Raw genomic sequence first — 27,123 nt, forward strand, 5'->3', positions numbered from 1 at the left:
CCACGCCCGGCTGATTTTTTTTTTTTTTTTTTTTTTTTTTTTTTTTGAGACGGAGTCTCGCTCTGTCGCCCAGGCTGGAGTGCAGTGGCGCGATCTTGGCTCACTGCAAGCTCCGCCTCCCGGGTTCACACCATTCTCCTGCCTCAGCCTCCCGAGTAGCTGGGACTACAGGCGCCCGCCACTTCGCCCGGCTAATTTTTTGTATTTTTAGTAGAGACGGGGTTTCACCGCATTAGCCAGGATGGTCTCGATATCCTGACCTTGTGATCCGCTCGCCTCGGCCTCCCAAAGTGCTGGGATTACAGGCGTGAGCCACCGCGCCCGGCCTGATTTTTTGTATTTTTAGTGGAAACGGGGTTTCACCATGTTAGCCAGGATGGTCTTAATCTCCCGACCTCCTGATCTGCCTGCCTCAGCCTCCCAAAGTGCTGGGATTAACAGGCATGAGCCACCATGCCCGGCCTGATAATATCTTTCTAGAGCACATTTTGGAAGTATGATTCAACAGGCTTAATTTTTTTCATATCCTTTAAATAAGATTTCCAGGTTTCATTCATTCATTCAACAAATATTTGTTGAATGGTTCCAGGCAGCTTTAAAGATGCTTAGAATATTGCAAAGAACAGATAGGGGTAGACAGAAAATAAACCAGTAAACTGGTATAACAGGATTTAAGTGAAACTGACTAGGTTTATATGAAGTGGTGATAGCATAAATATCACATACCAAAGTAAGGCAGATATCCCATATGTAGAATTTACAGAGGAGATTTCAAATGAGCTGGTTCCATGTATTTTGCACCCCTCAGATAGGTAATGGATTAACATGTAGAAAGGGAACAGAATTTTGCATAAATAATTCTTTAGAAAGAGCTGTAGGCCGGGCATGGTGGCTCACGCCTGTAATCTCAGCACTTTGGGAGGCCGAGGTTGGTGGATCACCTGAGGTCGGCAATTCAAGACCAGCCTGGCCAACACGGCGAAATCCCGTCTCTACTAAAAATACAAAAATTAGCCAGGCATGGTGGCGCATGCCTGTAATCCCAGCTACTTGGGAGGCTGAGGCATGAGAATAGCTTGAACCCGAGTGGCGGAGGTTACAGTGAGCCGAGATCACACCACTGCACTCCAGCCTGGGCAATAGAGTGAGACTCCATCTCAGTAAAAAAAAGAAAAAAAATAATAATATTTTGTCTTAAGGATATCCTTAGGATTAACCAGATGTTCTAAAAATGTGTGTGCAGGCATGTTCACTTCTCTTTTTTGTTGTTGCAGCAAAAATTGGAAAACAGCAGTGAAAAATTATTTGAAATCATTGTTTGTATATATATGTAAACATATACAATGGAATATAAGCCAATAAAGTAATAATGTAGATCTGTACAGCTGCACACGTATACACATCTTTTGCATCTATATTCAAAGATGTTCGTGACATATTTTTGTTGTTGTTGTTCGAGACAGTCTTGCTCTGTCACCCAGGCTGAGTATGGTGGCATGATCTTGGCTGACTGCAACCTCCACCTCCTGCGTTCAAGCAATTCTCCTGCCTCAGCCTCCCAAGTAGCTGGGATTACAGGGGCATGCCACCATGCCTGGCTAATTTTTTGTATTTTTAGTAGAGATGGGGTTTCATCATGTTGGCCAGGCTGGTCTAGAACTCCTGACCTTGTGGTCTGCCTACTTCAGGCTCCCAAAGTGCTGGGATTACAGGCGTGAGCCACTGTGCCCAGCCCGTGACATGTTTTTTAGTGGGTGATAAGTATGACTTCAGTTTCTAGCCCTACTTCTCCCACCTTTTCCTGCAGAAAGTAGAGAGAGTGGAGAGAAGGATTTGGAAGTTTATGTATTAAAATGTTAACATTGGCTTTGTCTGAGGAAAGGATGTAGTGGTATTGGTGAAAAATGTAAATGATTTCATTTGCTTTTTATCTACCTGTATCAACTTTTCTGTAATGTATTATGCTTAAAATCAGAAAAAGAAGTTATTTGTATCTGAAATGAAATGTGACAGAATTCCTCTTTGGATATCTTTACAAATAAATTTAGAATTGACCTATCTAATCATGAATTTGGGCAAAGAAAAGGAAAGTAGTGATAGTGGTGAGTGTCTTGAGATCAATATATATGAGTAGCTGTAAGGGAAGGCAATGAAGAGAAATGAACCAAAGTTCCTTTGAGAAGAAAAGGCAAGTATGTACCAAGTATATAGGTGAAGCTGGTAGGCTGAATCCCTAATTGCTGCAAGTCCCCTGTTAACCCACACATAATCTTTAATTAGGTAAGTATTACCCTAAGGCAAACTTATTATATATTATCCATGAAAATGTACGTTGGCATGTAGGGATCCATGGTTTTGGAAACTAGATTTCCAGATTTAAAAAATGAAACCATTCTCTCTCATTCTAAGGGAATGAAAGTTACGACTTTCGTTTTAGGCTTTAAAGATTTTGACAAGCCGTTCCTTCCGTGAGTCTGTGGATGTATGTTTTTATATTTAAAGTTTATCTTACTAACTAGTTCATTTTTCAGGTACACAAAGATGTGAGTGTGAAACTTATAACATTTTCTGTCTTTTGAACCAATTGCTGATTTATATTTTTGAGAATATTGAACTTTTTCTTTTTAGTTTTCATTGCAAATTATTCCTTCTCTGTTTAATTTACAGAACTGCTTCCCAAGTTCATTTAATGAAATTTTCACCAGATGGAGAATTTTTTGCCACTGCTGGGAAGGTAAATTGTGAAAATGCTATTGCCAAATTATGTGGTTATAGTTTACTTTGAAACTTAAAAAACATTAACTGGCTTCATTCTTTTATTTATTTAACTTGAAAATACTAGTTTCCATTAAAAATTTGTTTTTTTGTTTTTTTGAGATGGAGACTCACTCTGTCACCCAGACTGGAGTGCAGTGGCGCAATCTCGGCTTACTGCAGCCTCCGCCTCCCAGATTCAAGCGATTCTCTTGCCTCAGCCTCCCAAGTAGCTGGGACTATAGCCACGCACCACTACGCCCGGCTAATTTTTGTATTTTTTAATAGAGACGGGATTTCACCATATTGACCAGGCTGGTCTTGAACTCCTGACCTCGTGATCCGCCCACCTCGGCCTCCCAAAGTGCTGAGATTACAGGCGTGAGCCACCATGCCCGGCCATTAAAAATTTTAAGTAGCAAAAATTGACTCCATTATTGTGGTGTTAAAAGACTGTGTGATATAATTGAAATAACATAGACTTAGGGGCAGATCTGAATATAAATCTGCCATTTACCAGCTTTATCATCTTGGACAAGTTAATCTTATTGAGCCTTTCTTTTCTCATGTGTAATATGAGGATAAAAACACCTACCTCATAGGTCATTAATCATAGGATTAATTTAGACAATATATGCAGTATAGAGTGACCGGCACAGTGCCTTTCGTGTAGTATACAATCAATAAAGCATAGCTTCAATTTATATTACCTTTTAGCTGATGTATATTAGGCTGTTTTTAATATATAAGACTTCATAGGCTTTCTAGAAAGATACTAGTAACCATTTCTTTAGTGTGCATACTTTATTACCTATTTATTTTAAAGCAATGTATTTCTTTGAAGTTATTTTTATTCATTAGTTCATAGAGCATTTCATGAGCTGCTAATAAGTCAAATTATTGTTCTCGTGGCTCAAAGCCTTCTGCAAACTAAGAGTGTAAGATACTCTAAAACCACAGTAAGGTTTTTGTTTTTTAGGAGAGAAGTTGAGCTGTTTATTCTGATTGACTTTACAGGTGGGAACTCAGTTATAGCTTAAAAGCAGTACCTGGTACATTCTAGTCTCCTTTGCTTTTCCTTTATTTCCCAAATTAGGACTATAAATTTGATTGTACATAGAATATTTTATATAGTATTTATATATTAACTCTTTTTTTCATCATCAACATTTTCTTTGAAAAGTCACATGAAAATTCATGAAAAGTATCTTTTTTTTTCAATAATTAGCAGTCTTCGTAAGTCTGCTAGTGGTGTTGATTTCTTATTTAATATTTGGCTTACTGGAAAAGAAATCCTTAATTTTATCTTTCAGTCTTTCCTGAATGACTCCATTCCCCATACTCTAGTAATTAACAAGCATTTTTCTTGAACACAGAATACACACATTCACACACTTCAGTTTTTAAAGCACAGTTAGGCAATGCTGATAGAAAAGTGCCAGAATCAGAATTTTCTTAATTCCTCTGTGCCCAACGTCTCTTCCCATCCCCAAGTTCTTGCCATTGGGGAGAAAATTCTTACTTTTGCTATTTGATTTAATCTTTAATTCTGATCTGCATGTTTTTCTGTTGTGTTTTTTTTCTTTTTTTTTTTTTTCCTTAGGATGACTGTCTTTTGAAGGTATGGTATAATGTAGAAAACTGGCGGACAGCTGTTACTTCTCCAGATGGAAGTTCAGAAAAACAATCCCAAGGAGAAATTGACTTTTCTTTTGTGTATCTGGCCCATCCTCGAGCAGTAAATGGATTTTCCTGGCGTAAAACAAGCAAATATATGCCTAGGTCAGTGGATTGGTCATTTTCCCCCACATATTAAGGGAACATCATCTTGGTTACTTTGATTGCTTCTCTCACTTTTGAGAGTCCATAGTTACAGGACTTCTGAAGATTAGAGTAATATTAAATAGTCTCTGGCCTGCACATCTCTGGCTGTGGGTCAACTATGTTTGATGCTTAGGATAAGAGCCATATTAAAGGAGTTTAAGCTGGGATAGTTTACTCCATATCAGATGTCTTTAAGTCACAGAGTTGTACATATTTTCTTTTTCTTTGTGTTTTGTGTCTAATTCTGTCATCTATTTTCTCCAGATTGTTGTTTGTTTATATTTTTACGTAAATATTCTGTCGTCTTGTACCTTCTAGTATGTCTTCCCTGGTTTTCTTCCTTTAAAAAATAGCTTTATTAAGAGGATATACCATGAGTTCTTGTATGTTTATTTGACTGCACCCAGCATATCTGAGGAAAAGAGAGAGTAGGTTAATACCCTACATTATTCTTCTTTGAAACAGGTATAAGTTTAACCACAAAAGCACACAGTGACACACACATACATACCCTCAGTACCTTCTTTTTTTTTTCTGTAGTTCTGGAAAGAGTTAATATAATACTGAATTTTAGTAGGTTATAGAGACCTATTACTTAAATACAGGTATAAATTCCCTGTTTTTGTTTGTTTTTTATGTGTTTTTGTTTTGTTTAGTTTTAAGACAGGGTCTTTCTTGCTTTGTCACCCAGACTGGAGTGCAGTGCCCCAGTCATGGCTCACTGCAACCTCCACCTCCTGGGCTCAAGTGATCCTCCCGCCTCAGCTTCTCAAATAGCGGGGACTACAGGTGTGTGCCACCATGCTGGGCTAATATATTTTTTTCTTTTTGGATTTTTTGTAGAGATGGGGATTTGCCATGTTGCCCAGGCTTGTCTTGAACTCCTGAGCTCAGGCGATCTGCCTGCCTCAGTCTCCCAAAGTGCTGGAATTACAAGCATGAGCCATGTGCGCAGCCAGAAATCCCATTTTGTACCATATGGCCATTTTCAACTTGGCCACACCATGTGGCATTTTTTTCCTACCTTTTCACTGTTTTATGAATTTTGCTGACTAGATGTTTTGAGCTATAGTGTAGCTATAGCCAGGACAGGGATAGAGAAAAGAGAGTGAGAAAAAATGGAGGGAGATGGGTGTGAGGATGGGGAAAGGAGGAGAAACAAGGGGTTGGGGAAGGAAAGAAAAAAAGATGCTAGGAAGGGAGAGGTAGGGGACAGGAGGAGAAACAAGGGGTTGGGGAAGGAAAGAAAAAAAGATGCTAGGAAGGGAGAGGTAGGGGACAGAAGGAGAGAGGTAGAAAGGGAAGGTGGCCTGGAATGGCTGTGAAAGCAAGGAATGGTGGGAGAGGGAAGCCCGGAGAGGAGGTAGAAAGGGAGAAGAAGACAAGGAAGTAGACAGAAAGAGGAGAGGGAGCCAGAGGGAGAGAGATGCAAGAATGGAGGAGGGAAGGAGAAGGAGAGAGCAACCTACAAATCATGCTGTTCTCCTTTCTCTTCTGCAACTTCTTTTTTAGTCAGGTAGGTATGTTTAACAAAGTGGCTACTAGACAATATTTTGATTTCTTTCCTCATTTACTTTAACTCACTGAGTTACTGATAAAACCTGCAGATTGTTCCGTTTTTAAAAATCAGATATGTATGCTGGAACAAGTTACTACTACAAAATATTGTGACTTTTTCTTTCTTTCTTCTAAACTTACTGAATTCCCTGATGGAAGGTAGTCCTTGATAGGGTTTCAGCCTTTGAGCTCTTGATGCTTATGGGACTTATTAACATATATGTAATTGATTTTTGCTTTTATTTTAAGGAGGTGGCAAAAAGGAAATTAACTGAAAGTCAAGGATGACTAAGGAGGGAGAAGTGTTTAGTACTTTATCATGAATATTCAATTCTTGCATTTCACTGCTTTGGGCATCTGTTAGGCAAGGAGAGGATAAGTGTACTCAGTAGTTACTGTAGCTTTTTGTGACAGTGTGCAGGTGCCTTTATAGGAAGTAGAAATGAAGCATATGATATAATTCAAAGAACTATCCACTCAATAAATCAGAAAATTTTATTAGAAGATGTGGTTATTTCTTATGTGTCAACTGAGAGATTGTGGCTTAATCTCAGTCTTTGTTTTTTTAGATGTAAAAAGAATCTTATTGAGTGCTGGGATGGTGGCACACACCTGTAATCCCAGGATGAGGCGGGAGGATTACTTGAGCCAGAGGATTGCTTGAACCCAGGAGTTTGAGAGCACCCTGGGCAACATAGTGAGACCACATCTCTTAAAAAAAAGAAAGAACGTTTGGCAAGATTATTGAAACAAGAACTACTAAATTCTAGGCAGAAAAGAAATAGGTTGGCAAGCATTTGCTGTGATGAAATCTGTACATATTGATATTTTCTTCATTGGTACCTTAGTTGGTACATTTAAGTAATTACAGAAACATTGTAGAATTGTCTGTGATACTATGTGACATTTGTATTTTTGCTTCTAAAATCTTTTCATTCCTTAGGGCTTCTGTATGTAATGTACTGTTGACTTGCTGCAAAGATAATGTGTGTCGTCTTTGGGTAGAGACATTTTTACCAAATGATTGTTTGCTATACGGCGGTGACTGCAGCCATTGGACTGAATCAATTAATTTAACAAATAACTTCAAGAGAAATGCTTCCAGTAAAGAACGAGTTCAAAATGCTTTAGAAGTGAGTGTTTTTGTTACATTACTTACTACAAGTTTTAAAACCTTTGGTATGTTGCCTTTTTGGTAACAAAGTAATGTTATAAAAAATCTATATCCTAGCAAAATAATTCTTAGAAAATTTTCAGTTCTATTTGGTTCAAAAAACATATTTTTATCTAGATTTTGTCTGGAACACAAAACTACCTGTAATTATGAAGTTACTCTTAGGTTTACTGATGATGATAAAAGGATGATTACATTTGACTTAGCTGAAGTAACATGAAGTAAAATCTGAGAATGCAAAGATTTAACTCTAAAAATAACTTATTTTTTCCTTCTTAGAGCTTGAGTAGTTTATCCTGTTCTGTTCTTCTACCATTTTATCTTTAGAAACCCCACCCCACCCCCAGAACTTGGGGGTCTTTACAAATTAATATTGAAAGTAAAAGTCAATTTTTGATTTTTGGACACGCTAAAGGTAGAATAGTAATACATTTGATCGTAGCCTAAAGGCTGAGAAACAGTAGTAGAATAGTAATACAGATTCTTCTAAATTTTTTTTTTTTTTCTGAGGCAGATTCTCACACTGTCAACCAGGTTGGAGTGCAGTGGCAAGATCTTGGCTCACTGTATTCCTGGCCTTAGCCTCCTGAGTAGCTGGAATTACAGGTGTGCATCACCACACCCAGTTAATTTTTGTATTCTTAATAGGGAGAGGGCTTTACCGTGTTGGCCTGGGCTGGTCTCGAACCCTTGACCTCAAGTGATCTACCTGCCTCGGCCTCCCAAAGGGCTGGGATTACAGGCATAAGCCATGGCTCTCGGCCTGTTATTTTCTTAATATTGAAAACAAGAAGTGATTTTATTTTTTGTGGATTTTTTTTTTGGGTGGGGGGGTTGTTTTGTTGTTTTTTGAGACAGAGTCTCTGTCTGTCACCCAGGATGGAGTATAGTGGGGCGATATCAGCTCACTGCAACCTCTGCCTCCCGGGTTCAAGCAGTTCTCCCACCTCAGCCTCCCGAGTAGCTGGGATTACAGGTGCATGCCACCACGTCTGGCTAATTTTTGTATTTAAAGTGGAGATGGGGTTTTGCCATGTTGGCTCAAGTAATCCTCCCACCCAGGTTGGTCTCGAACTCCTGGCCTCAAGTGATCTGCCTGCCTTGGCCTCCCAAAGTGCTGGGATCACAGATGTGAGCCACCATGCCCGGCCCTGAAAACAGAAGTGATTTTAAAACATTTATCTTTGAATGCTTTGTATGATTATGCAGCAACTGTTTTTCTAATTTGAATAGTATTCTGATGCCTCACAGTATAATAAATTCTATATTGATTCAACAACGAATAGAATGGTTACATGTAGTAATAGCTGCAAGAAGTTACTGACCAGGAATCTGAAGACTTGTTCTACCTTTTGCCCTGCCTCTTCTTAGCTAGATGATCTTGGGATCTGTATAGACTATTTTATCATATGAAAGATGGGAATAACAATATTTGCACTGCCTGCCTCATGGCATCAAATGGGATGATCTCTATGAAAATGCTTTGTAAATTATGAAATGTCCCAAGTGCAGTGGTAATATTATTTAATACTATGTGGTCACAAGGAGTTAGCTATAGACAAAAGAGGACAGTGTATATAGAGATACCATTCACAAACAATAGTATTGGAAAAAAAATTTTTAACATTTGATTTTAGAAAATACATTTTAAGAAAATAAGCCTAATAAAAATTGCAAAATACTGTGTGAGGATTAAGAGAACAGCCAGGTACTTTAAGTCATAACTTTATTCTTCAGGATTCAGATTTGCTATACCAAAATATTGAAAGGTGTTTTTACATATAAAATGTTAAAAGGCATTTTTACATATAAAACATATAAAATGTTCTGAACTAGGATATGTGTAACTTCTGACAATCATTATGTAACCTATACATATACGACTTTTGACAATATAGGTATTAGTTTTGTTTCTATTCACACAGGTAAATCTGAGACATTTTCGTAGAGGTCGGAGGAGATCACTTGCACTGGTAGCACATACGGGATATCTGCCACATCAGCAGGATCCTCATCATGTTCACAGGAACACTCCACTGCATGCCAATGCACTTTGCCACTTTCATATTGCAGCCAGCATCAACCCAGCCACAGGTAATGAAACATTGTTAAAACATGTTTCTGAAATTGAATAGATTGATTTTATAACAAGTAAGTTATACTTTTAGTTTTCAAATAAGTAAAATATTGGAGGTGACTTTCTTAGCCCACTTTTCATTGTAGCAAGCTCACTGATTTCTACTTGCCCTTTAAGGCCATGATTTGACTTGAGATTTAGGATCTTGATAAGGCGTTGAAGTTCATTATTAGTTTATTCAAAAATTGGTATTTGAACTGTTACTTAATAAAGGTTAGTACTACAGATGTAGTATTGTATTTTTTCAATTTTTATTTTTTATAGACATGGAGTCTCACTGTGTTGCCCAGGCTGGTCTCAAACTCTTGGCCTCAAGCAATCTTCTTGCCTTGGCCTCCCAAAGTGCTGGGACATTACCAGCATGAGCCACCATGCCCAACCTCTAAAAGTAGTATTTTATAATGATCCTATAGTTCTTAAAATCTTTGTGTTTGGCACTTGATCTTTGGAGCCAATTCTGTGAAGAGGGCAGAAATATGTAAAAGTTATTACTGGGAGAATTAAGAAACTTATCTCTGTAGTCAAATATGTACTATTAGACTAAGAGATCTAGAATATCTGGGTCTGCCTATGAATTTGAAAATTTAAGTACTTATTATTTTTGAGATGAGGAATCACTCCCATTACCCACGTTGGAGTGCAGTGGCACGAACATGGTTCGCTGCAACCTCGACTTCCCAAGGCCAGGTGATTCTCGCATCTCAGCCACCCAAGTAGCTGGGACTTTAGGTGCATACGACCATGCCCAGCTAATTGTTTGTATTTTTAGTAGATACTCAGTTTCACCATGTTTCTAGGCTGGTCTCGAACTCCTGGGCTCAAGAGTTCCACCTGCCTTGGCCTCCTAAAGTGTTGAGATTACAGGCCTGAGCCACTGTACCTAGCCAGGACTTACTATTTTAGTAATTTTTTTTTTTATTATACTTTAAGTTCTAGGGTACATGTGCACAATGTGCAGGTTTGTTACATATGTATACATGTGCCATGTTGGTGTGCTGCACCCATTAACTCATCATTTATATTAGGTATATCTCCTAATGCTATCCCTCCCCCCTTCCCCGACCCCACAACAGGCCCTGGTATGTGATGTTCCCCTTCCTGTGTCCAAGTGTTCTCATTGTTCAATTCCCACCTATGAGAGAGAACATGCGGTGTTTGGTTTTTTGTCCTTGTGATAGTTTGCTGAGAATGATGGTTTCCAGCTTCATCCATGTCCCCACAGAGGACATGAACTAATCCTTTTTTTATGGCTGCATAGTATTCCATGGTGTATATGGGCCACATTTTCTTTATCCAGTCTATCATTATTGGACATTTGGCTTGGTTCCAAGTCTTTGCTATTGTGAATAGTGCCGCAATAAACATATGTGTGCATGTGTCTTTATAGCAGCATGATTTATAATCCTTTGGGTATATATGCAGTAATGGGATGGCTGGGTCAAATGGTATTTCTAGTTCTAGATCCTCGAGGAATCGCCACACTGTCTTCCACGATGGTTGAACTAGTTTACAGTCCCGTCAACAGTGTAAAAGCATTCCTGTTTCTCCACATCCTCTCCAGCACCTGTTGTTTCCTGACTTTTTAATGATCTCCATTCTAACTGGTGTGAAATGGTATCTCATTGTGGTTTTGATTTGCATTTCTCTGATGGCCAGTGACGATGAGCATTTTTTCATGTCTCTGTTGGCTGTATAAATGTCTTCTTTTGAGAAGTGTCTGTTCATATCCTTCACCCACTTTTCGATGGGGTTGTTTGTTTTTTTCTTGTAAATTTGTTTAAGTTCTTTTGTAGATTCTGGATATTAGCCCTTTGTCAGATGAGTAGATTGAAAAAATTTTCTCCCATTCTGTAGGTTTCCTATTCACTCTGATGGTAGTTTCTTTTGCTGTGCAGAATCTCTTTAGTTCAATTAGATCCCATTTGTCAGTTTTGGCTTTTGTTGCCATTGCTTTTGGTGTTTTAGACATGAAGTCCTTGCCCATGCCTGTGTCCTGAATGGTAATGCCTAGGTTTTCTTCTAGGGTTTTTATGGTTTTAGGTCTAACATGTAAGTCTAATCCATTCTGAATTAATTTTTGTATAAGGTGTAAGGAAGGGATCCAGTTTCAGCTTTCTACATATGGCTAGCCAGTTTTCCCAGCACCATTTATTAAATAGGGAATCTTTTCCCCATTGCTTGTTTTTCTCAGGTTTGTCAAAGAACAGATGGTTGTAGATGTGTGGTATTATTTCTGAGGGCTCTGTTCTGTTCCATTGTTCTATATCTCTGTTTTGGTACCAGTACCATGCTGTTTTGGTTACTGTAGCCTTGTAGTATAGTTTGAAGTCAGCATGATGCCTCCAGCTTTGTTCTTTTGGCTCAGGATTGACTTGGCAATGCAGGCTCTTTTTTGGTTCCATATGAACTTTAAAGTAGTTTTTTCCAATTTTGTGAAGAAAGTCATTGGTAGCTTGATGGGGATGGCATTGAATCTATAAATTACCTTGGGCAGTATGGCCATTTTCATAATATTGATTCTTCTTATCTGTGAACATGGAATGTTCCTCCATTTGTTTGTGTCCTCTTATTTCATTCAGCAGTGGTTTGTAGTTCTCCTTGAAGAGGTCCTTCACGTCCTTTGTAAGTTGGATTCCTAGGTATTTTATTCTCTTTGAAGCAATTGTGAATGGGAGTTCACTCATGATTTGGCTCTCTGTTTGTCTGTTATTGGTGTATAAGAATGCTTGTGATTTTTACACATTGAATTTATATCCTGAGACTTTGCTGAAGTTGCCTATCAGCTTAAGGAGATTTTGGGCTGAGACATTGGAGTTTTCTAGATATACAGTCATGTCATCTGCAAACAGGGACAATTTGACTTCCTTTTTTCCTAACTGAATACCCTTTATTTCTTTCTCCTGTCTAATTGCCCTGGCCAGAACTTCCAACACTATGTTGAATAGGAGTGGTGAGAGAGGGCCTCCCTGTCTTGTGCCAGTTTTCAAAGGGAATGCTTCCAGTTTTTGCCCATTCAGTATGATATTGGCTGTGGGTTTGTCATAAATAGCTCTTATTATTTTGAGATACGTCCCATCAGTACCTAATTTGTTGAGAGTTTTTAGCATGAAGGGCTGTTGAATTTTGTCAAAGGCCTTTTCTGCATCTATTGAGATAATCTTGTGGTTTTTGTCGTTGGTTTGGTTTATGTGACGGATTATGTTTATTGATTTGCGTATGTTGAACTAGCCTTGCATCCCAGGGATGAAGCCGACCTGATCATGGTGGATAAGCTTTTTGATGTGCTTCTGGATTCGGTTTGCCAGTATTTTATTGAGGATTTTTGCATCAATGTTCATCAAGGATATTGGTCTAAAATTCTCTTTTTTTGCTGTGTCTCTGCCAGGCTTTGGTATCAGGATGATGCTGGCCTCATAAAATGAGTTAGGGAGGATTCCCTCTGTTTCTATCAATCGGAATAGTTTCAGAAGGAATGGTACCAGTTCCTCCTTGTACCTCTGTTAGAATTCGGCTGTGAATCTGTCTGGTCCTAGACTTTTTTTGATTGGTAGGCTGTTAATTATTGCCTCAATTTCAGAGCCCGTTACTGGTCTATTCAGGGATTCAACTTCTTCCTGGTTTAGTCTTGGGAGGGTATATGTGTCCAGGAATTTATCCATTTCTTCTAGATTTTCTAGTTTATTTGCGTAGAGGTGTTTATAGTATTCTCTGATGGTAGTTTGTATTTCTGTGGGATCGGTGGTGATATCCCCTTTATCATTTTTTATTGCGTCTCTTTGATTCTTCTCTCTTTTCTTCTTTATTAGTCTTGCTAGTGGTTTATCAATTTTGTTGATCTTTTCAAAAAACCAGCTCCTGGATTCATTGATTTTTGAAGGGTTTTTTGTGTCTCTATCTCCTTCAGTTCTGCTCTGATCTTAGTTTCTTGCCTTCTGCTAGCTTTTGAATGTGTTTGCTCTTGCTTCACTAGTTCTTTTAATTGGGATGGTAGGATGTCAGTTTTAGATCTTTCCTGCTTTCTCTTGTGGGCATTTAGTGCTATAAATTTCCCTCTACACACTGCTTTAAATGTGTCCCAGAGATTCTGGTATGTTGTGTCTTTATTCTCATGGGTTTCAAAGAACATCTTTCTTTCTGCCTTCTTTTTGTTATGTACCTAGTAGTCATTCAGGAGCAGGTTGTTCAGTTTCCATGTAGTTGAGTGGTTTTGAGTGAGTTTCTTAATCCTGAGTTCTAGTTTGATTGCACTGTGGTCTGAGAGACAGTTTGTTATAATTTCTGTGCTTTTACACTTGCAGAGGAGTGCTTTACTTCCAACTGTGTGGTCAGTTTTGGAATAAGTGTGATGTGGTGCTGAGAAGAATGTATATTCTGTTGATTTGGGGTGGCAAGTTCCATAGATGTCTGTTAGGTCTGCTTGGTGCAGAGCTGAGTTTAATTCCTGGATATCCTTGTTAACTTTCTGTCTCGTTGATCTTTGTAATGTTGACAGTGGGGTGTTAAAATCTCCCATTATTATTGTGTGGGAGTCTAAGTCTCTGTAGGTCTCTAAGGACTTGCTTTATGAATCTGGATGCTCCTGTATAGGGTGCATATATATTTAGGATAGTTAGCTCTTCTTGTTGAATTGATCCCTTTACCATTATGTAATGGCCTTCTTTGTCTGTTTTGATCTTTGTTGGTTTAAAGTCTGTTTTATCAGAGACTAGGATTGCAACCCCTGCCTTTTTTTTTTTTTTCTTTCTATTTGCTTGGTAGATCTCCTCCATCCCTTTATTTTGTGCGTATGTGTGTCTCTGCACATGAGATGGGTCTCCTGAGTACAGCACACTCATGGGTCTTGATTCTTTATCCAGTTTGCCAGTCTGTGTCTTTTAACTGGAGCATTTAGCCCATTTACATTTAAGGTTAATATTGTTATGTGTGAATTTGATCCTGTCATTATGATGTTGGCTGGTTATTTTGCTTGTTAGTTGATGCAGTTTCTTCCCGGCATTGATGGTCTTTACAATTTGGCATGTTTTTGTAGTGGCTGGTACTGATTGTTCCTTTCCATGTTTAGTGCTTCCTTCAGGAGCTCTTTTAGGGCAGGCCTGGTGTTGACAAAATCTCTCAGCATTTGCTTGTCCTTAAAGGATTTTACTTCTCCTTCACTTATGAAGCTTAGTTTGGCTGGATATGAAATTCTAGGTTGAAAATTCTTTTCTTTAAGAATGTTGAATATTGGCCCCCACTCTCTTCTGGCTTGTAGAGTTTTTGCCGAGAGATCAGCTGTTAGTCTGATGGGCTTCCCTTTGTGGGTAACCCGACCTTTCTCTCTGGCTGCCCTTAACATTTTTTCCTTCATTTCAACTTTGATGAATCTGAGGATTATGTGTCTTGGAGTTGCCGTTCTTGAGGAGTATCTTTGTGGCGTTCTCTGTATTTTCTGAATCTGAATGTTGGCCTGCCTTGCTAGATTGGGGAAGTTCTCCTGGATAATATCCTGCAGAGTGTTTTCAACTTGGTTGCATTCTCCCCGTCACTTTCAGGTGCACCAATCAGATGTAGATTTGGTCTTTTCACATTGTCCCATATTTCTTGGAGGCTTTGTTCGTTTCTTTTTATTCTTTTTTCTCTAGACTTCTCTTCTCGCTTCATTTCATTCATTTAATCTTCAATCACTGATACCCTTTCTTCCAGTTGATCAAATCAGCTACTGAAGCTTGTGCATTCATCAAGTAGTTCTCGTGCCATGGTTTTCAGCTCCACCAGATCATTTAAGGACTTCTCTGCATTGGTTATTCTAGTTAGCCATTCGTCTCATCTTTTTTCAAAGTTTTTAACTTCTTTGCGATGGGTTTGAACTTCCTCTTTTAGCTTGGAGAAGTTTGATCGTCTGAAGCCTTCTCTCAACTCATCAAAGTCATTCTCCGTCCAGCTTTATTCCGTTGCTGGAGAGGAGCTGCGTTCCTTTGGAGGGTGAAAGGCACTCTGATTTTTAGAATTTTCAGCTTTTCTGCTCTGTTTTTTCCCCATCTTTGTGGTTTTATCTACCTTTGGTCTTTGATGATGGTGACGTACAGATGGGTTTTTGGTGTGGATGTCCTTTCTGTTTGTTAGTTTTCCTTCTAACAGTCAGGACGCTGAGCTGCAGGTCTGTTGGAGTTTGCTGGAGGTCCACTTCAGACCCTGTTTGCCTGGGTATCAGCAGTGGAGGCTGCAGAACAGCGAGTATTGCTGAACAGCAAATCTTGCTGCCTGATCGCTCCTCTGAAAGCTTCGTCTCAGAGGGGTACCCAGCCCTGTGAGGTATCAGTCTGGCCCTACTGGAGGGTGTCTCCCAGTTAGGCTACTCGGGGGTCAGTGACCCACTTGAGGAGGCCGTCTGTCCGTTCTCAGATCTCAAACTGCATGCTGGGAGAACCATTACTCTCTTCAAAGCTGTCAGACAGGGACATTTGAGTCTGCAGAGGTTTCTGCTGCCTTTTGTTCAGCTATGCCCTGCCCCCAGAGGTGGAGTCTATAGAGGCAGGCAGGCCTCCTTGAGCTGAGGTGGGCTCTGCTCAGTTTGAGCTTCCCAGCTGCTTTGTTTACCTACTCAAGCCTCAGCAATGGCGACGCCCCTCCCCCAGCCTTGCTGCCGCCTTGCAGTTCCATCTCAGACTGCTGTGCTAGCAATGAGCGAAGCTCCTTGGGCGTGGAACCCTCTGAGCCAGGTGCGTGATATAATCTCCTGTTGTGCCATTTGCTGAGACCATTGGAAAAGCGTGGTATTAGGGTGAGAGTGACCCAATTTTCCAGGTGCCGTCTGTCACTGCTTCCCTTGGCTAGGAAGGGGAATTCCCTGACCCCTTGCGCTTCCCTGGTGAGGCGATGCCTCACCCTGCTTAGGCTCAGGCTCGTTGGGCTGCACCCACTGTCCTGCCCCCACTGTCTGACAAGCCCCCATGAGATGAACCTGGTACCTCAGTTGGAAATGCAGAAATCACCCATCTTCTGTGTTGCTCATGCTGGGAGCTATAGACTGGAGCTGTTCTTATTCGGCCATCTTGGAACCCTCCTTTTTTTTTTTTTTTTTTTTTTTTTTTTTTTTTTTTTTTTGAGACAGAGTCTTGCTCTGTCTCCCAGGCTGGAGTGCAGTGGGGCAATCTCTGCTCACTGCAAGCTCAGCCTCCCAGGTTCATGCCGTTCTCCTGCCTCAGCCTCGTCAGTAGCTGGGATTACAGGCGCCTGCCACCACGCTGGGCTAATTTTTTTGTATTTTTTAGTAGAGACGGGGTTTCACTGTGTTAGCCAGGATGGTCTCGATCTCCTGACCTTGTGATCCGCCTGCCTCGGCCTCCCAAAGTGCTGAGATTACAGGTGTGAGCCACCGCACCCGGCCTTTTTTGGACAGAGTCTTGCTCCATTGCCCAGGCTGGAATGCAGTGATGCGATCTTGACTCACTGCAACCTCCATCTCTCGGGGTCAAGCGATTCTCATGCCTCAGCCTCCCAAGAAGCTGGGATTACAGGAATGTGCCACCGTGCCCAGCTAATTTTGGCATTTTTAATAGAGATGGGTTTTCACCATGTTGGCCAGGCTGATACTGAACTCTAGGCCTCAAGCATTCTGTCTGCCTCGAGTAAATAATTTTTATGAGTATAAAAACTAGTTGTCACAATTGGAGCATTTAAAGTAGATCCTGGAATATTACTTGAGGAAAACATTAAAGGCCATATTTGCATAAGGTGTTATTTGCACAAAAAGTGAAAAGTAAAAGCCTCGTTTCACCTCTACTCCACCTTTTTCCCTCTCCCTAGAAAACAACCACTAACAACTATTGATGAATTTTTGTTTATTATGGAATATTCTTTTTTTTTTTTGAGATGGACGCTTGCTCTATTGCCCAGGCTGCAGTGCAGTGGTGTGATCTCAGCTCATAGCAACCTCCGCCTCCTGGGTCAAGCGATTCTCCTGCCTCAGCCTCCTGAGTAGCTGGAATTACAGGCGCCCACCACCACGCCCAGCTAATTTTTTATATTTTTGGTAGAGACCAGGTTTCACCCTGTTGGCCAAGCTTGTCTCAAACTCCTGACCTTGTGATCCGCCTGCCTCGGCCTCCCAAAGTGCTGGGATTACAGGCGGGAGCCACCGTGCCTGGCCTTTCTCTACCTTTCTTTTAAAACGTAGATTTGTTTTGGAGAAAATTGTTTACACTCCTTGAGTTCACTCTAGCCTTTACAGTTTAGCAGACACCAACATGATCCAGGTTTGATTTAATGTGATACTTAAATTTTTGCTTACTTCTACTAATTAGGGATTATTTGCAGCAATTCACTGGATTTGTACTTCAGTGTATTCAGTTTAACATTCATATCAAAAGTAACACCAAGGAGCTGGGCGTGGTTGCTCATACCTGTAATCCCAACACTTTGGGAGGCTGAGGCGGGCAGATCACCTGAGGCCAGGAGTTCAAGACCAGCCTGGCTAACATGGTAAAACCCTGTCTCTACCAAAAATACAAAAAAAAATTAGCCGGCTGTGGTGGCAGGCGCCTGTAGTCCCAGCTACTTGGGAGGCAGGGGCAGGAGAATTGCTTGAACCTGGAAGGCAGAGGTTGTGGTGAGCTGAGATTACACCACTGCACTCCAGCCCCCTGGGTGACAGAGCGAGACTCCATCTCAAAAAAAAAAAAAAAAAGTAAGTAATACCAAGGAACAAATACTTTTTTAGCTGAGGTGACTGTCTTGAATGCTTTCCTTGAGTGTGAGAAGGGAACCTCAACTTCAGTCTTGATGCTAACAAATAAGCAGTCCATCTTAGAATTAGCTCATTAAAGAGGTTGATAGGTCAGTCTATTAAGTAAAAACTAATTGTTGTTGATATTAAGATACATATGTTACTAGTTCCTTTGACATTATGGTGATGACTTTTTTTTTTTTTTTTGAGACAGAGTCTTGCTCTCTCGCCAAGCTGGAGTGCAGTGGTGTAATCAAGGCTCACTGCAACCTCTGCCTCTCGGGTTCAAGGGATTCTTCTGCCTCAGCCTCCTGAGTAGCTGGGATTACAGGCACGCGCCACCATGCCTGGCTAATTTTTGTATTTTTAATAGAGATGGTGGTTCACCATGTTGGCCAGGCTGGTCTCGAACTCCTGACCTCCTCATGATCCGCTTGCCTTGGCCTCCCAAGGTGCTGGGATTACAGGCGTGAGCCACTGCACCCAGCCAACATTTTTTTTTTTTTTTAATTGTGGATCAGTTTAAAATTTGCTTGTTACCAAAATTTGTTATAAATTAAGATATTTCTATTAACAGAGCTACAAATTATAGACATTTTATCATGTGAATATTTTTCAGTGTTAAACATTTATGGTTAAATAAATTATACTATATGACCTAGAATATATAATTTAATCTCCTTTGCAATAGATACATTAAATTTACTGTTTAAATCTGTTACCATTAATAATAGTGGCAAACATTATGTTGGAAATCTTTTCTTTTACATCACAACATTGTTGTGTGAATTTTTGACAGAAACAAAAATACAGAAATACAATATATGAATATAGCTAAATACAGAATGGTGACTTTTTTCTCTTCAAGGGTAAAAAGACTTTTTTTCTCTTCTAGTGAAAGAGACTGCATGAATAGAAAAAGATTGGTTCGTTAGCTTTACAGTTTTGCCTAGAAATGATCTATAAATGCATTTCCCCCCCTGCTACTTACCAAAAGTATAAAAAGGAAGTTAAAGGAAAGTTTCCTTGTTGGTTACTACCATAAGAAAGATGCTGTATTCTATTTTAGCAGGGCCACTATATGGAAAATATCTAAATTAAATGCTGTTACAAAAATGAATTACTAATGAGATTCTAGCTAAGGAGGGCACTAAATGAGGATTTTGTGTGTGTTTATATATATATATATATATATATATATAATTATTATTATTGTTATTATTTTTGAGATGAAGTCTCACTCTGTTGCCCAAGCTGAAGTGCAGTGGTGTGATCTTGGCTCACAGCAAACTCCACCTCCCGGGTTCATGCCATTCTCCTGCCTCAGCCTCACAAGTAGCTGGAACTACAGACGCCTGCCACCACTCCTGGCTACTTTTTTGCATTTTTAATAGAGGTGGGGTTTCACCGTGTTAGCCAGGATGGTCTCAATCTCCTGACCTCGTGATCCACCCACCTTGGCCTCCCAAAGCACTGGGAATACAGGTGTGAGCCACCGCGCCCAGCCAATATATATTTAAATAATCCAAAACAAACAAAGGTTGCTATAAAAAAGGTCTGTATGCACTGTAAGCATATAGGTTTTTTTCTTTTTTTCATGTGTATTTTTAAACAATGGAAGAGTCAACTGTGTTAGACTAAATTATGTTATTGACTGGGTGCGATGGTTCACGCCTCTAATCCCAGCACTTTGGGAGGCCGAGGCGGTGGTGAAGTCAGGAATTTGAGACCAGCCTGGCCAACATGGTGAAACCCCGTCTCTGCTAAAAATACAAAATTAGCCAGGCGTAGTGACGCATGCCTGTAATCCCAGCTGCTTGGGAGGCTGAGGCAGGAGAATCGCTTGAACTTGGGAGGCAGAGGTTGCAGTGAGCTGAGATTGTGCCATTGCCCTCCAGCCTGGGCAGCAAGAGTGAAACTCTGTCTCAAAAATAAAATAAAATAAAATAAAATAAAAACATTATTGTATATGCTGCATTGAATGGAACCTTTATATTATAATTATCAAAAAAGTTTGCGTCATAGCAATTTATCCTCATTGAAAACCTTGCAGCATCCTTTTATTTTGGAATATCCTGTCAACAGTCATACCACCAGGACATGACTATATAACAATAAAATATTCTCTTGCATTAAATTGAGGGTATCTGTTCAATAAAAGACAAAAAAGAAAATGTAGGAAATGTACTACTTAGAGCTGTTACTTTCTAAGTGCACAACACCGTGGACAATTCAAGGCATCATAATCTCCATCAATAACAAAAAAATATTTTTGTCCTGCTGTTAAAATCCATCATTATAGACAGAACTTGTGCAGATTGATTAGACAGATTGATCTAACACTGATGTCCAAGCTGGCGTTGGCAACTAATGCATAACTAGTGGTCAATAGAGAGTTTGAAAGATCTTCACTTTCTATTGTTCTTTTCCAGGGGTCTTGAAGAGTTCTGTTCTAAAATATGTTGTTGAGTTGAGCTTCTCAGTTTGCTTTCTCATTCTCAAACTGATGACGTTTTTCCTCTAGTTCTGTGTGCTGTGCTTATATTCCTTTTTGCTCTTCGCACTGTTTGGAGCTCAGTTTCAGAGTCCTTCAGTTTTTGACCTTTTTTTTTTTTGACCTTCATCTTGAACACCTGCTTCATCTCTATCTCCATCTTCTTCATTTTAGCTACATGCTCTCTTCTTTCCTCTTCCGTTTGTGCCAGAGGGCTCTTAGTAAGCTGCCCTTTATTCTTGTTGTTATCAACTCCATTGTAAGTCAGCTGCCAGTTTTCTGCTTCTGTGGTTTTCGTAGTGGGCATTATCAGGAACATCTTTCAAGTCTTGTATGTGTGTTCCTATCAAGATATTCCTTAGAATTGTAAAATTACAGTGTTCACCATATTCAACATCAGCAACACCCCTAGGATACTGCCTTCCTGTGACTCTCTTGCCATTAACTTCAATAGTAGTATTACTGGCTACCACAGCAAGTGGTAAACAGTCCTTTATCCTTTTTTTTTTTTTTTTTTTTCTTGAGACAGAGTCTCGCTTTGTCACCCAGGCAAGCCTGGTGATAGCTGGTTGTCCAGGATAGAATTTTAGTTCAACTTTAAACTTACAGAATTACTCACAGAATTACTTAGTCTGGTAATCTGGAGTGCAGTGACCGATAGCTCACTGCAACTTCTGCCTCCTGGCTTCAAGTGATTCTTGTGACTCAGCCTCCCAAGTAGTTGGGATTACAGGCACATGCCACCATGCCCGGCTAATTTTTGTATTTTTAGTAGAGATGGGGTTTCGTCATGTTGACCAAGCTGGTCTCGAACCCCTGGCCTCAAGTGATTTGACTGCTCCGGCCTCCCAGAGTGCTGGCATTGCAGACATGAGCTGCTGCACCCAGCCAGTCCTTTATCTTTTTAACAAGTTTATTTTCTTCATCATGTGTTTTTGGAAATTCATGTATTTAATTTTATGTTCTTAGCTTTCTTTCATTATCTGTTTTTAAACTATTGGCATTTCTCTGGTATCAGCATGTCTGCTTTGGCAATAAGTGGGAATGATATTCACTTTTTCAAGCAAAAGCTTCATAAACTTAGTATCCAATGGTTTAAGTCCATGTCCTGAAGGAGCAATGAAGTATAAACAACACTGCACCCTGTTATCAGGCATCTGACATCTGTTTTATCATGATTCTCCATTTAGGTGGTCCTCAGTTTACTATCAGTGTAGTCAGTAACCAACAATTACTGTTACCCATTGCAACTCTAAATCATGGGATATCTACTCTTGTGAGCAGCAACTGAACACCACCTTCTTTGATTAAAACTTTGCATAGTTCCACCTGCACAGTCTTTTTAATTCTATGAGAAGGATCTGGATACTCTGGAGAATACAGAGTGAGGAATAATGAGTTGGTTAATGTAAAGTTCCCGAATCCAGATTTACCCACTGCCATAAGTATGAATTCCAACCCTCTCTTCTCTGATTTTCTGGATATTTGATTTGGGAGATTGGAAAATCCCACATAGACTGCAGGGTTCTTCTGTTGAGCTACCATGCTGCTGTTGATGCTTCTCTCCTCAGCAGCAGATCTCTTGATGACCAACATCCCCTCCCTACTCCATGACTAGCCCCAGCTGGAAATCTTATTTAGAGGTTAAATAAAATGTGTTCCAGAGATTTAAAGATAAATGAAATATTATAAATTTGTTCAGACCCATAGAATGTACAACACCAAGAATGAACCCTAAGGTAAACTATAGACGTTGGGTGATAGTGATGTGTCAGTGTAGATTCATCAATTGTAATAAATGTACCACTTTGGTAGTGGATGTTGATAATGTGGGAGGCTATGCATATGTGGGATGGGGAATATGGCTGTACCTTTGAATTTTGCTATGAACTTAAAACTACTCTAAAAAATAGTATTTAAAAAATCTTAAAATAGGCCGGGCGCGGTGGCTCACGTCTGTAATCCCAGCACTTTGAGAGGCTGAGGCAGGCGGATCACGAGGTTGGGAGATCGAGACCATCTTGGCCAACATGGTGAAACCCTATCTCTACTGAGAATACAAAAATTAGCTGGGCGTGGTGGCGTGTGCCTGTAAAATCACAGCTACTCGGGAGGCTGAGGCAGGAGAATGGCTTGAACCACGGAGTTTGCAGTAAGCCAAGATCGCACCAGTGCACTCCAGCCTGGCAACAGAGCGAAATTCCGTCTCAAAAAAACAAAATCTCAAAATAAAATTAAAAAGTGAAGGAGAAAGACTTTCAGGCAAACAAAATATAAATGTAATAGTAATAAAAATATGAAACATGGATGTTTTATATGCTAGAAGGTAAAAATTTTAATTTTATCTTTTTTTCTCTTATAGACATTCCACTTCTTCCATCTATTACATCTCTGAGTCTAAATGAAAATGAAGAGAAGACTGGACCTTTTGTTGTACACTGGCTAAACAATAAAGAACTGCATTTTACTTTGTCCATGGAAGTTTTTTTACAGCAACTTAGAAAAAGTTTTGAACAACCATCTTCTGAAGCCAGTGTAGAAGATTCTAATCAGGCAGATGTAAAATCTGATGAAGGTAAAACTTTAAGAAGAAAGAAAAATTTAAAGTTTTGTTCAAAATAGCAAACATTTTCATATTAGGGTAAAACTAGCTACTTGTAATAAACTTGAAAATTGCAATGACATGATCCAAACATGGACTAGCTCATTTAATAATCTAATGTAGATATTTCTCTTACCGGTGGCTTTCTTCCACATGGTTATTTAAGGACTGCGGGTTCTCATTCTTCTGGTTTTGTTAGCCCTTAGGACTTTCCCATATAAAGGACCTTCTGTAGACTAGCAGCATTGGTGTTACCCAGGAGCTTGTTAGAATGCATGTCTCAAGGTCCACACAGACCCACCAAACCAGAATCTGCAATTTAATGAAATTTCCAGGTGATTTGTATGTACATTAAAGTTTGAGAAGCATTAAAACTAGGACATTAAATTTCTCTGCCTTTGGCCTTCAGTTGGTGTAGAGAGAGAGGTAGAGAGAAAGAAAGCATAGCTATTTTTCAACTACCTTGATTGACACATATCACTTACACTGTCATTCAGCTGGCAAGAACATTCAGCTGGAATTCACAGTGTAGTTCCTGACTCTGTAGGCTTTATATACTGAGAAATGGGAAGTAAGGAACTGTGGTGGGCAGCTAGCCATCTCTCTGACAGTCTGTGGTTCATAAATGTGTTTGGTTTTTTTTTTTAAGTTTTGTTTTAATTTGTTTAATTTTTAATTTCAAGATTATTTATGATCATTAGGGAAGAAAAATCAAACAGGTACACAGATAGTTATAAAGTTTCCACATTGTTGTTTGATAAGTATCCTTCCAGTTTGATTCTTTTCTTATGCTCATACAAACATCTAAATACAGACACTTAAAAGTTGTACTATGGGTGTTCATTTTTATACAGAAATAATGTTCTGCACTTTGTGTTTTTTGTTTTTTGTTTTTTGTTTTTTTTTAATGGGGTCTTGCTCTGTCACCCAGGCTGGAGTGCAGTGGCGCAATCTTGGCTCACTGCAGCCTCCACCTCCCGGGTTCAAGCAGTTCTCCTGCCTCAGCCTCCTGAGTAGCTGGGATTAAGGCACCCGCCACCACGCCCAGCTAATTTTTGTATTTTTAGTTGAGACAGGGTTTCACCATGTTAGCCAGACTGGTCTCGAACTCCTGACCTCAGGTGATCCATCCACCTGGGCCTCCCAAAGTGCTGGGATTACAGGCGTGAGACTGTAATTACCATGCCCGGACTGTGCTTTGTTTTAATTCAGTCAGTAATGGGTAGTTTTTCTTATCATTGTATTTAACAGCTGCTGAGTATTCCATGTCTAAGAGAAATGTCTAACAGGTCTTCTATTGACAGACATTTAAATTAATTTAAATTGTTTTTCATTATTCTAGGTACAATGACTTGTCTTTTTCATTTTTGTGTGAGTTTTTCTATAATCTTGATTTCTAGATGGGGAATTTCCAGGGAGTATAGCAATTTTAACTATCAATAACTTCTGACAGTTGCCCTCCAGAAATGTTTTACCAGTTTATACTTCCTCTAAGTGTATCTAAATATATGCTTTACATCCTTATCAACACTGGATGTTTTCATTATATTCCTTTTTTTTTTTGCCAGTTGATAAGGGGACAATGGACATCTTGTTTTACTTTGCGTTTTCTTGATGCAAATTAAGCAGAATATCTTTTATTATATTTTTGCCCTTCTGTGGCTTACCTTTTAATGCCCTTTATCTAATTTCCTGCTGAGTTTTTTTTTTTTCTTATTGATTTGTATATCTTGACTTACTTTTTTTTTTATTATTATTATACTTTAAGTTTTAGGGTACATGTGCACAATGTGCAGGTTAGTTACATATGTATACATGTGCTATGCTGACGTGCTGCACCCATTAACTCGTCATTAAGCATTAGGTATGTCTCCTAAAGCTATCCTTCCCCCCTCCCCCCACCCCACAACAGTCCCCAGAGTGTGATGTTCCCCTTCCTGTGTCCATGTGTTCTCATTGTTCAATTCCCACCTATGAGTGAGAATATGCGGTGTTTGGTTCTTTGTCCTTGCGATAGTTTACTGAGAATGATGATTTCCAATTTTATCCATGTCCCTACAAAGGACATGAACTCATCATTTTTTATGGCTGCATAGTATTCCATGGTATATATGTGCCACATTTTCTTAATCCAGTCTATCACTGTTGGACATTTGGGTTAGTTCCAAGTCCTTGCTATTGTGAATAGTGCCGCAGTAAACATACGTGTGCATGTGTCTTTATAGCAGCATGATATATAGTCATTTGGGTATGTACCCAGTAATGGGTTGGCTGGGTCAAATGGTATTTCCAGTTCTGGATCCTTGAGGAATCGCCACACTGACTTCCACAAAGGTTGAACTAGTTTACAGTCCCACCAACCGTGTAAAAGTGTTCCTATTTCTGCACATCGTCTCCAGCACCTGTTGTTTCCTGACTTTTTAATGATTGCCATTCTAACTGGTGTGAGATGGTATCTCATTGTGGTTTTGATTTGCATTTCTCTGATGGCCAGTGATGGTGAGCATTTTTTCATGTGTTTTTTGGCTGCATAAATGTCTTCTTTTAGAAGTGTCTGTTCATGTCCTTCGCCCACTTTTTGATGGGGTTGTTTGTTTTTTTCTTGTAAATTTGTTTGAGTTCATTGTACATTGTGGATATTAGCCCTTTGTCAGATGAGTAGGTTGCGAAAATTTTCTCCCATTCTGTAGGTTTCCTGTTCACTCTGATCGTAGTTTCTTTTGCTGTGCAGAAGCTCTTTAGTTTAATTAGATCCCATTTGTCAGTTTTGGCTTTTGTTGCCATTGCTTTTGGTGTTTTAGACATGAAGTCCTTGCCCATGCCTATGTCCTGAATGGTAATGCCTAGGTTTTCTTCTAGGGTTTTTATGGTTTTAGGTCTAATGTTTAAGTCTTTAATCCATCTTGAATTAATTTTTGTATAAGGTGTAAGGAAGGGATCCAGTTTCAGCTTTCTACATATGGCTAGCCAGTTTTCCCAGCACCATTTATTAAATAGGGAATCCTTTCCCCATTGCTTGTTTTTCTCAGGTTTGTCAAAGATCAGATACTTGTAGATATGCGGCGTTATTTCTGAGGGCTCTGTTCTGTTCCATTGATCTATATCTCTGTTTTGGTACCAGTACCATGCTGTTTTGGTTACTGTAGCCTTGTAGTATAGTTTGAAGTCAGGTAGCGTGATGCCTCCAGCTTTGTTCTTTTGGCTTAGGATTGACTTGGCAATGCGGGCTCTTTTTTGGTTCCATGTGAACTTTAAAGTAGTTTTTCCAATTGTGTGAAGAAAGTCATTGGTAGCTTGGTGGGGATAGCATTGAATCTATAAATTACCTTGGGCAGTATGGCCATTTTCATGATATTGATTCTTCCTAACCATGAGCATGGAATGTTCTTCCATTTGTTTTTATCCTCTTTTATTTCATTGAGCAGTGGTTTGTAGTGCTCCTTGAAGAGGTCCTTCTTCACGTCCCTTGTAAGTTGGATTCCTAGGTATTTTATTCTCTTTGAAGCAATTGTGAATGGGAGTTCACTCATGATTTGGCTCTCTGTTTGTCTGTTATTGGTGTATAAGAATGCTTGTGATTTTTGTACATTGATTTTGTATCCTGAGACTTTGCTGAAGTTGCTTATCAGCTTAAGGAGATTTTGGACTGAGACAGTGGGGTTTTCTAGATATACAATCATGTCATCTGCAAACAGGGACAATTTGACTTCCTGTTTTCCTAATTGAATACCCTTTATTTCCTTCTCCTGCCTAGTTGCCCTGGCCAGAACTTCCAACACTATGTTGAATAGGACTGGTGAGAGAGGGCCTCCCTGTCTTGTGCCAGTTTTCAAAGGGAATGCTTCCAGTTTTTGCCCATTCAGTATGATATTGGCTG

At 39.6% G+C, this 27,123-nt stretch overlaps 1 protein-coding gene and 1 pseudogene across 6 annotated transcripts in view; one reads left to right on the forward strand and one right to left on the reverse strand.

Annotated features, from left to right (window-relative positions):
• DMXL1 (Dmx like 1) overlaps positions 1-27,123 on the forward strand; it is a 185,921-nt gene that overhangs the window by 40,747 nt on the left and 118,051 nt on the right. For all 6 annotated transcript variants that reach the window (XM_063665158.1, XM_063665156.1, XM_054489789.2 and 3 more), the window contains 5 exons: positions 2,668-2,734; positions 4,358-4,536; positions 7,079-7,268; positions 9,235-9,403; positions 23,007-23,219. In XM_063665158.1, the coding sequence (XP_063521228.1) occupies positions 2,668-2,734; positions 4,358-4,536; positions 7,079-7,268; positions 9,235-9,403; positions 23,007-23,219 (818 nt within the window). The remainder of the gene's footprint in view (positions 1-2,667; positions 2,735-4,357; positions 4,537-7,078; positions 7,269-9,234; positions 9,404-23,006; positions 23,220-27,123) is intronic.
• On the reverse strand, positions 20,559-22,240 carry LOC129037547 (septin-7-like; annotated as a pseudogene).

Source organism: Pongo pygmaeus, chromosome 4 (genome assembly GCF_028885625.2).
Source record: "Pongo pygmaeus isolate AG05252 chromosome 4, NHGRI_mPonPyg2-v2.0_pri, whole genome shotgun sequence".
Taxonomy (NCBI): domain Eukaryota; kingdom Metazoa; phylum Chordata; class Mammalia; order Primates; family Hominidae; genus Pongo; species Pongo pygmaeus.